Source organism: Euprymna scolopes, chromosome 6 (genome assembly GCF_053919585.1).
Source record: "Euprymna scolopes isolate OS-2025 chromosome 6, ASM5391958v1, whole genome shotgun sequence".
NCBI classification, from domain to species: domain Eukaryota; kingdom Metazoa; phylum Mollusca; class Cephalopoda; order Sepiida; family Sepiolidae; genus Euprymna; species Euprymna scolopes.
In genome coordinates, this window is record NC_136487.1 from 7,598,102 (window position 1) to 7,610,385 (window position 12,284).

The 12,284-nt window shown below is 34.3% G+C and overlaps 1 protein-coding gene across 1 annotated transcript in view; it reads left to right on the forward strand.

The window, feature by feature from the left end:
* Positions 1–2,464: 2,464 nt before the first annotated feature.
* The window catches only part of LOC145277487 (dynein axonemal heavy chain 5-like), a 690,378-nt gene continuing 680,558 nt past the window's right edge, over positions 2,465–12,284 (forward strand). The window contains exon 1 of the mRNA XM_080128869.1: positions 2,465–2,757. Coding sequence (XP_079984995.1) covers positions 2,638–2,757 — 120 coding nt within the window. The 5' untranslated portion in view covers positions 2,465–2,637. The remainder of the gene's footprint in view (positions 2,758–12,284) is intronic.

The window sequence follows — 12,284 nt, forward strand, 5'->3', positions numbered from 1 at the left end:
TATGTTGCGTATTCAAGAGTCGGCAAACCAGAAAATTTCTATATTTACTCAAAAAATGAAACAAACAAAATTGTGTATCTACAAACACTGGGAAATTAAGCATATAAGAAATGCATTTTCTCACTCTGGGATTTTTTCCATGTCGCCAGATTGATCCTCAACAACGCGTGGCAGGGTATAACTAGTATGTATATATATGTATATATATATATATATATATATATATATATATATATATATATATATATTAAAAACAGATGCCATAAACTGGCCCCTTTATATTGGATTTGAAAGCGACGGTATCGATGTTTCTCCGAATTTGTATAACATTTTAAAATAAATATTATACTCTTTTTTAAAATCTTTTCATAATAAAGCACTTTGCTTGGGTTTTTCTCACCAATACCACACAGTAAGCTTTGGGACTGAACCCTTTATCCAATAAATGTTCTTCTATGACAAGAGGTTTCAATTGAATTTATGGATTTGGTTAATAAATGAGCCGATTTTCCTTTCAATCTGGGTATAATCTTTCAAGTGGATGGTGGATCTACGAGACGACATGTTGGATCCTGTGTTTGCAAACATCGTTGTACGTTTTCACGCACAGTTACTGCTTGGGCATTATTTTGAGTTTTATTGTGTTTTTCTTTGCTTAGTAATGTTGTCGGTTTCTTACAAAATCTGAATTCTTCTTCAAAAGTGAAATTCACTACGGGGAAGAAGGTTGAATAATTATTACCGTTTCTGGATCTTTTAGCCCAGAGGTCAACGGGTACTTTCTGTACAAGTTTATACAGAAAATCGACTCTTTTCCGGTTTATATATATCCAGTTGTTTTACTTATTTTTCGTAATACAAGCATAATTGTACGAATTTTCAACATTTACATGACCCCCAACGAGAGCAGACATTTTAAAAATTCAATCTAGACAAGGCATGAAGCTACTTGATGTAAGTGGTAAAAAAATTCTGCTTTAGGGTGAAAAACTAACCAACTATAAATTGGGACTTAAAATTTTTTTTTCAAAATTCATCAATTTAAAAGATAAAATATGGGCAGATATCATTCTAATATTTATTTATGCTATCGAACAAAATCAGTTAATATTAGCATCGTTTGCATCAATTATTTTGGAGATTCTCTAGCGAAATTGTGAACAGCTCCTCTTCATTTCATCGTGATCGAGATTGCTAAATATTCGTTGAATGTTTGCCTTCAGAGAGTTGACATTTGGGTGTAGATTGACGTTAGACTGTCCCTCAATCACGCCAAATAGGCAATAGTCACAAACATTCAAATCTGGAGAGCTGCTGGGCCAAATGTCCTTCGGAACAAACAAGGGAAGATTTTCCTTCGGGAAATCCTTGACTTTCTTTGCTCCATGCTCTGGCGCCAAGTCTTGGACGAGTAGAGTCGTAGTTTTTATGGATCCAAGGCAACAAAGCTTCATCAAGAATATTCAAATACTTAAGCATAATAGACCAATGAAAATATTTCAAACTTAGATATAACAGACCGATGAAAAACATTTCAAAGTTAATCATGGCAGACAAAAATGCTATTTTTAAACATAAGCGTGACAGACGTGCGGACATACCTTTTCAAAGTACAGACAGGACTTATATAAAACATGAACTACGTATTTGGCAATACAATTTTTAACAGGTGTGACAAACCAACAGGCGAACAGATCCGCAGACTGACTGTCTGACAGACAATCAGACCAACAGATCTACATCCTGAAAAACTAAAAGACCGACAGATTGACAGATGAACAAGCCAACAGACCGACATACTGACAAAGCAACAGACGTGCAAGCGTACAAACCAACAGACCGACAAACCGAGAAATTAAGAGACCGACAGACCAATAAACCAAAATATCGATAGACCAATAAACAGACCGATAGACAAACAAAACAAAAACGACAGACCAACAGGCTGACAAACCGACAGACCAACAAACCGACATGTCAACAAACTGACAGACCAAAAAACCAACAGTCTGACAGTCTGACAAACCAATTGATCGACAGACCTACAAACCAACAAACCCACATATTGACAAGCCACACAACCCGACAGACCAACAAACCAACCGAACAACAAACCAATAACCAAACCAACAGACTTACAAACCGACAGACCAACAAACCAACAGTCTGACAAACCAACAAACCAACAGTCTGACAAACCAACAAACCAATAGACCGACAGACTCATAGACAACAAACCCACAAACTGGCAGGTCAAAAAACCGACAGACCAACAAACCAACAAACCGACAAACTAACAGACCAACAGATCGGCGAACAACAGTCTCATAGCGACACAAGCTGGTATTTAAAAATCCTGTTACTTTTTTTTCAAAAAATAAATGTGTATTATATCGCATTCCTAAAGTCGAGTAATAAAAAAAAGACATGTACGTACTTGACGTTTCCAAGAGTGTCAATGTTTGAATCAATTGTATACAAATGAAAACAGGCCAAGAAGAAAATAAACTTTGTCAGAAGAAGAAAGAGAATCAGTCGGACGCGCGCGACGAACAAAGTAACAATAAACAAACATAAAACCAACAAAAAATAACGGAGAAAAAGAGTTAGAAAAAAAATAGTAAGAATACAGTCAAAATGTCGGAACGGTCAATGGGGAAACGAACGAGTCGTACCAAAACTACGGAAAATATGGATACGAAAAATAAGACTCGTTTATCTACGTTGGCACCCGGTGAAAACATCAAAGAGAAAAGGGTAAGTATCTTTATATTTATTTATTTAAGGTATACGCCACACTGTACAACTAGACGAGGTTCGTTGTGCTTTTCTTGAAGTGAATTTACTCAAATAGATTATCAATTCATGTACTCGAATCTACGCAAATGTCAGTACAATATTTAAAGAAGGGTTGTTTTCAATGGATCCCATAACCACCTCCTCTCTCTTCCCCCACTCTCCCTCATATATATATATATATATATATATATATATATATATATATATATATATATATATATATAATTTCTAATCAATGTAAGTTTAATGTTTGTATGTACCTATGATGTATATATCTAATTCTCGCTCTTTACTGACTTTATATACATATGTTTATCTATCTATCTATCTATCTATCTATCTATCTATCTATCTATCTAGCTCGCTAGCTAGCTAACTAGCTAGTTAGCTAACTAGCTAGCTAGCTAGCTAGCTATCATAGTGTGTTTATATCTGTTTATATATACAGATATTTATGTATATACATATATACATACACATGTATACATATGTATACAGATACACATGCATACATATATATATATATGTATATATATATATATATATATATACATATGATGTACAAATATAGTCAACATTCTTTGTCTATGTGTATATACAGATGCCTGCATAGCTATCTTTCTTTATATCGATTTATCTATCTACTTTCTTTTATTTCTTATTTGTATCGTGGTGATAATTAATAATTTCAACATTTATTTTATGGGAAACTCCAAAAGTGTGTAATCAATGGAATAATATAGCAGTTAAAGGCATGTACACGGATTACACACACACACATACATACACACACGTATATATAACATCCATGTAAGGTTTAAGGATAACAATTTGGAGAACCTTTGCGGTGGTTTTATAATAGTGCTCAATAATAAATAGAAATATTAACTTTTAATGATGATTAAATTATTTATTTAAGCTACGACTGAAATATGTTCTGAATATGTCGCTAATGTACGTATAATAATCAAGGCATAATTACGTTAGTGCATCCGTTCTATTAAGATCAGTGGCATTAAGCGATTTTCAACCTGTGTAGTCCCATTTGGGAATGTCAGTTACTGTATGTGGAAGGGTTCTTTGCCTATTCCGGCGTTGTTTCCATTGCGTCCTGCCATTGAACTCAAGCAATTCCGATTAAGCAGAGATTCTGTTTGTAATGTCACAACCATTGCTTCACAATATATTCAACGCGTTAGCATTTTTAAATGAAGCTATCCATTGTCTTTTGAGACTCAATAGGCGTTTTTCCATTTCTTCTATAGCAGCGGTTCTCAAACCTTTCTATGCACGACATTCATAGAAGAATTCTGATATATTATTGCAACCCTATACAACAGTAACAACTTATTTGCCTCACGAAGAATGCAAAATTAGACACGATTTATCTATCTGATCGGACTCCTTACCAGGCCTATGTTAATCTCTCTCCCCCCTCTTTCTCTCTCTTTCTCTCCATATTCTCCTGTCTTCCACCAGCTGCCTTAAATCTTCAGTATCACAGTTGTGCAAAATGAAGTGTCAGAACAGATGCCACACTTTAATCCTAAAGGAAAAATGTCTGGTTTGACAATAAAGATGACAAGTAAATACTCAACAGCAAATTCATGTCAACTAATTTTGACATGCAAATTGAAAATTAACTTCTGGCCCTTATGGCGGGAAGAAAGTGTAGTACCTGTTCTGGTGTTGGACTATCTGTGGTCAGTGAAACAGAAGTTCTTATAGACTGAGGTAATTTTTATTTTGGTTCAATCCAAAGTGCATCTTTTTTGAAAAGATTGATTTTTCTCATATTAAAAACTGACCTTTTGTCTAACTTTGTTTTCGCGGGAAAGCAAGTAAATAAAAACAAGTAAATAAAAACAAGTAAATAAAAACAAATTCCAAAATTATAAATAAAAATTCGCATTTAATAACTTTTAGTCCATCATTCTGATTTTCTCAAAACCTGTTCATTTGTTTTTGTTTTTCACGAGATTGTGACGTCAGATGATTACGGACGTGATTATGGACGTGTGACGTCAGATGATTACGGACGTGATTATGGACGTGTGACGTCAGATGATCATGGACGTAGAAAACAGACAGTCATATTTTTCTTGGTAAACCATGACCTTTGTAAAGTAAGGAAGCCTGTGCGATTTAACGTGGGGTCATCGATTTTGGTGCAAGTGGGATATGTTGAAAATTCAGGCTGGCGGTAATGAATGATAGCTTTTGTAAAAGAATTAGAAAATATTAAAAATTGCAATAAAAAAAACGAGACACGATCTGATCTATACTGAAACTGAACTTTATTGAATATCAATTAATAAAAAAGTTCATTAGAAACATTAAGTTGTGCGTTACGACCGCATTAAAGTAAATAAACATTATTCATTATTTTGATTGAGAAAATATTTTTCTTTGCAAAAGCTGTTAAAATAAAAACACGAAAAGACAAGCAAAGCCGGTTGTATTTTTTTAAAGTTACAATACCAACCTATTTGTTTTGTAGAAAAAAATTGTTAGGATTTATGTAATTATGCCTGTCTTCCGAGAGTACAGTTAGATACAAAGCAGGCTTTTAATTTCTGGAAAATTCGGTTCCTAAAAAGAGGACAGGAGGAATGGAACAAAAATTTAAATTGTTTCAATATAGAAGGATTTCTTCAATAACCGATGACTGCATAGATGATATGCTATATCAGAACATATACTACACTTTAAATTCATTATTTGTAAAATCATAGCAAAATACCATTCAAAATTATAAGCGCAATGGCTCTTTAATCATGAATTTGAGGAATTGGCAAATAACAGTAATTCAACACACAAATTAACACAAAACGATTAATAATTACAAAAAAAAATAAATATATAAATAAACAAACAAAAAACAACAAAAAACAAGCAAATGATAAAACAATATTTTTGTGTTACAAAAACGAAAAAAAAACTATTCAGAAATAACTGCATGAATAAATTTATTTTATTGTTTAATACACTTTGTTTAAATTTCATTTCTTCTTCTCACATAATTATTTTTTTAACGTTTAACTTCAAGTTAACATTGTAAGTATTTTTTTATAGTACGAAACACATTTGAATAGTTTTAGACTTTTACCTAGTATTAAACGTACCGCTAAATACCTTAAAAAATGAAGTAAAAAAACAAAGAAAAACATTAAAAAATACGGAAAGATACTGTGCAGTGAGACATATGCATGCGAGTATTATGTTTTTTTTTCTGAACAGTTTACTTCTTTCAACGACTGAAATATGTTCTGAATATGTCGCTAATGTACGTATATTAAGGCATTAACCAAGGCATAATTACGTTAGTGCATCCGTTATATTAATATTATATTATCTCATTTCTTGTTCTCACATAATTATTTTTAACGTTTAGCTTCAAGTTAACATTGTAATTTTTTTATAGTACGAAACACATTTGAACAGTTTTAGACTTTTACTAAAAGATGCACCCGACGTTTCCCGGTATTAAACGTAACGCTAAATACCTTTAAAAATGAAGAAAAAAAAAAAAAAAACAACAACAACTGCGCAGTGAGACATGTGCATACGAGTATTATGTTTTTTTTCTGAATAGTTTACTTCTTGTGAGTAAAAAATCAAACCAAATCCTAAAGGCAGTGAGCCAAGTACGATAACCATTAGGTAAGTTTGACACGTTCATTAAAAACGTTTAAAAACTTACTTATTCTTAACATAATGTCAACTATTCATGCATTCGCAGTCGTGAAACAGTTGGGAAACACATAAAAATCCGATGAGCCTCCAATACCAATTTTTCAATTTTTACCTCTTAGCAGTCCTTTTTCCGAATGAAAACAGATTAAAAGGTTTTCCACGTATCTGAATACCTTATATACCAAATTTCAAGGCTTTAAATTTGTTGAGTGTATAGGTTTAGAAATATCCTCACACACATTCTCGCTTTCATACATATCTAGATTACGTACAAATAAGTTTGTGGCACAAATAATACATTTTTAATATTACTTTTTACACAAAAAGAAATCTTTTCACGAAATTTTTAATCAATAATTTTATCATCGAAAAATAATTAAAAATGATATTTTATTGTCCAAAAATATTTAAGAATAATATTTTATTTTTAAAACAAATATTTGAGAAGGAACGTTTTATACAGACTTGTTGTATGTCAAACCTTGAGAAAAACAAACAAGTAATTGTTTTTATTTAATTATAGCAGGCCTCTTGACATTGCCCGGTCATAAGATACGCTTAAATATGATATTTTAATGCATGCAGATTTCGTTTGTATTATCATAGAGCTAATTCTCTATTGATTAATATATTGTACCCAATATATAGTAGTGCCCCCCACGTAACCTGGTCGTAAAATACGCGTTAATATATTTTAATTCATGCAAATTTCGCATTTATTATTACAGAACCAATATCCCATTGATTATTATATTGTACCCAATATATAGTAATGATTTCAAAAGTTAAAAAAATATTTGACAGGCGTTACCAGCTAGAATCGAAACCAAAACTTATAGCGTTTCAGCCTTAGTCGTTTAGAAAGTTTGTTAGAAATGACGTCATGACATTAAACTTTGAGACAGTGGCAAACAAATTCAGAATTTCAGTATACTAATAGATTTTCCTATGGTTTATTGGCCATCTTGAATTTTAGTTTAAACTTATATTTGTACTAGCGGGGGTACCCGGCGTTGCCCGAGTGTTTGTTTCCGGGACGGGGGGGGGGAGTTTTAAAAAATGTTATGGTAGGTAAGTAGGAAGGATCAAACCCGGAGTCATGAGTAAAAGTAGGAAAATAAAGTGTGAAAAAAATAAATAAATGAATAACATCTGCAACGTTAACAGTTCGGCCACCAAGAAAAGTCCATTCCAGTTGTTTAGGAAAAAAAAAAAAAAAAACGACTACGGTAGGTCGGCGCGAACGTGAAAATATAATGTGAATTGTCCAGCACGCTAACCACTACGCCACAGAGCACTGCAGCTTAGTTTAGTGATTTTAAATAACTTCACATGAAAGAACTACGAAGCCAAACCGGTGTTCTCTTCTCAACTGTTCCTTGTGAACGATCCTCAAACGGTGTTAAGTGGTGGCAGGGGAGGAGGAATTTATTAGAGAGAAAATATTTTACCACTTCCATTGATCTTAACCGATTTTGGCCGTGACTTCTCAGCAGAAAAAGTATAGAAATCTAAGATTATCGAGGAATTTGAGAAATAATAAGCCTATAACACACCTCAGATATTGTTCTGCCGTTTGTGCATATTATATTTGCATGAAATATCTTGATTTTTAATCCTATTAATGTCAAAATCAGACGGGAAAAAATGAGTTCATTTTATTTATATAGAAGAGAAGAAGAGAATCATAGATTTTCCCATCTTGGATTTTATTTTAAACTTATGTTTGTACATTTTGTCTTTAAATCACAATCAGATTTCCACCTTGGAAACGACATGAACAAAACTACCAGTGTCTGTTTAAATAACAAACAATTACTTTATTAAAGATTAAATAATTTAATAGAGAAAATACGACAGTCATATGCCTACATGTAGCGTGTAACCTTTTTTAAGTGTCTTGTTTATCTGATTAGGCGTGACTTATTACCAACAGCTCTGACGTCATCAGAAAACCGAGTCTTTCGGACAGGTCTGCTTTACGAAAGTCGTGGTACTCTACTGATAACTTCCGAAGCTACTTATATATATATATATATATGGCTGATCGGAATAGTTTAATGCTTTTATATTATAGTATCACATGTAATAAATATATCATGCTCTCATATATATAAGAAGAGTTGAATATTGAATTTTTGTTTCAACTAATGTTTATATTACAACAGAAAAATGCCAGCATGAAAAGTAATATGGTTAAGTTAAACATAGAAAAGTAAAGTAATTGGGGGGATTTCATTGAAAGCAGACGAATCCCGTCCATTGTTATTACATATGTGTATGTTATGTTTATGGGGGCCAAAAATAAGACTTAAATTAAACAAAGAACAAGTGAATTTACTGGAAGCCTGGAGAAATGGATTACAATAGAAAAACGCGAGCATGAAAAGTAATATGGTTAAGCTTAAACATGGAAAATTAAAGGAATAGTTGTTAAAACTGGAAAAGAAAAGGACAAGATATTCTAGTAAAAAACATAATGAATTTATAACTTAAAATATTGCAGCATTAAGAATTGAATTTAGAAAACATTTTAATGCTGCAATATTTTAAGTTATAAATTTATTATATTTTTTACTAGAATATCTTTGCTTTCTTCATGGAATCTACGTTTTGATTTAGGCACAGATAAAGAGTGGGGAAAATTACTGACAGTGGTTTCAGCTAGACGGGTGTTTATTATGAAAGATTGGCGAGGGGGACCAGAGATTGAAGCTTAGACGAGCACTTGCCATGGTAGTAACGATAAAACAAAGACAGGCTCACAACGTCTCTTCTGTGGGAGAGAGGTTGCAGGGAAGAGAAAAGGGCATTTCCCACTAAGTCACGAAGTCTATTTTATATTATGTCAAGGCAGGATAGGCTGTTTTTAGCAACTCCAGCCCAGATGTGGCAGCAGTATTCCATCCTTGGACGTAATTGGCTTTTATACAGATAGAGAATTGCATCAGTAGTGAGATATATTCTGGAGCGGTAGAACGATGTATATCTATAAAATAATTATTAGATAAAAGAGGAAATAATTTAATAGAGAAATTACGACACTCATATGTTTCTATGTAGTGTTCTGTTCATCTGCTTAACATAATCCATTATGACATCAGCAGAAAAAAATCAAGATTCAATGATATGATCTCCCCTTTTCTAAGATCAGGGGCAAAACTCGGAATTTTAGCAAGAGCAATATAATGTCCCCAAAATGTGAAAAAAAAGCAAAGTTTTCCAAATATGTAAAATTCGTATGATTAGATTTTGCTGTAAATTCATGAAACGATAGAATTGTTTTTTTTAAACATGGCTCAAGAACTGATGTTCAGAGAAAAACTCTGGTTCATCCTCCAATAGAATGACTGAAAAACGCCCACTTACCAAATTAGCCAAAACAGGGCAAAATGAACGTTTTTCTTTTACACAAATAATAATGCCAACTCAAAAGTTCCAGCTCGACTGAGCTCCAATTGATGCCGCTCCTATTATGAAACATTCGCAACAAACACTCGTCTAGCTACAACAACAATCAGCATTTTCCCTTACACGCTATCTGCGTCTAATACTAAACAGAAATTCCACGAGCAAAGTTTATTTCCTAAGACTATCCGTCTGTGGAGCACAATACCGTAGGGACGATTCCCAGCAAACTATAACATGATTGTTTTCAAGTCTAATGTGAGCAAGTTCCTGTTGGGTTGTCCTCTTAAATAAACAGACACTACCAACGTTTCACTTTTACCAATAATCACGGTGTTGTCTCAGGGGTCACCTGACACTCATTGAACCTTAATATCAAGTGGCTTTCGAGCCTTTATATGCAGTGACCGCCCCAGTAAAAATAGTCTTTTTATCCCAAAATCCCAATAAAATTTGCGGTCTAGAAAAGACGACATAATTCCATTTCCGTTTAATGAAAACAGGTTTTAATTGGAATTCATTATTGAGATGAGTAAATTAATATAAAACAGGGTTTCTTTTGTTGTTGCAGACCATCTACTAGTTGGCCAATGTGTACAAATCCCAAGAGCAATGAGAGCCTTCTATCATGTCTGAAAGTGGCACAATGTTAAACGAGCGGGATCGGAGATGCGCCGATGTACAACTCATGCTCTCTATCGATCCAAGTTTTGACAACAGGACCATTGCCAGCAGCCTCAAAATACATTGCTGGATTCCCACGAATAACAAGAACATGCCCAGGTTGATGAAACAAAATTTCCGGCCACGGTTATGGTCATTGGTGTTGTTTCAAGTGAGGGCTACATCATGCCACCTCACATCTTCAGAGTCGGCTTGAAAGTCAACACCAAAGTGAACCTGGATGTACTGAAGAGTGTGGTGATTCCTGGTGCAATCAGGTGGCCGCTGGCAGGGCCTGGATGTGGCAACAGAACGGCACTGGCCCACAAGTCCAAAGAGACCCAGGCTTGGCTTCAGAAAGAGTCCTACAACTTTGTGCCCTTCTCTCACAAACCCCCCACCTCCACGCCGAGCTGAAGACACTGGACTACTTCGTTTTCTCATATGTCGGAAACATCACCACCATGACCTCCCACAACACCCAAGTCAGACCATCCGCCGAATATTCGCCGATTATTCGCCAAGTTCCAGCCGTAGAAAATGCATGCTCCCAGTTCCGGACCCGTATAGAGGTGGTAATTACGACTGAAGGCGGTTACATTGAAATGATGTCAGCTCTACTACATAATCAAGTTACTTGAATTGATAATTTCAATAACAGTTTTAAAATAGTATTGTTTTTCTTTTTATGGCGACACTTCTATCGTTCCATCCTATAATTATTATTTGCATTATACAAATCGTAATCATCAATTTGTTTAAAATTCACAATATGCCACTATACTTGCTGATTGCGGTCTGTCTGTTTTCCTACGCATTTAAGCGATTCTTGATTGTACTTTGGTTGACACAAGAAAGCCGAAATCTGACTCATAATATGTGGTTGCAAATCTGGCAAGGGCATTCAATGCTTCATAATAGACTTTCCGCGCAGATTTCTTTGCAGGGGGTATCCATTGTCTCTTGAGAGTAAATTGAGACTTCTCTGTCATATCTAGGACAGAGGTTCCAAACTTTCTCTATACACGACACTCCTAGAAAACTTTTGATATATTCTTGCAACCCTCTCTGATTATAATATCTGGTAATATCTAGAAATTTCTACCAAAGGCTTCGGGTTGGAAGTTCTTTAACTAAAAAAAAAAAAACAGCTACAAAGACAGGAGTTGTACCATTTAAACGAGCGACCTGCTGTGCACCAGGATTTATTTTTCTACATAGTTAACACCATTGTCAATGCACTTTCGCCAGCGATGGAGTGGTGGCTATAGATGGGCGTCCGGAGCGAGCTTTGTAACACTTTCATATCTGTCGCCACTCTAACATAAACTGTGTGGTGGAATTCAATGACGCACGTCCATAATAAAGGTTGCTTTCTTAGAGTCTCACACCGTCAATATCTGCAGCAAAGATTAAATTTTCAGGTCATGAATGCATAAGTTCAATCATCATAACCATGCAATTTGCAATCCACTGATCCATTCCAGCGGAATAAAAGAATAGGAGACATTACTTTTAAAACTCTCCTTGTTACAGTAAGAGTGAAATAGCCGCAGCAGTGATCAGGAAACCTATCGAGTTGTATAAAATAGGAACTCGTGATTTATGAAAAAATTATAATAGTGTGATCAATAACGTATAATCAACAATTTACACACTAACTAACAAGTATGAGGTCGCTTGCAGGTCAACTGAGAAAGCTGATCTTAACTTCGCCT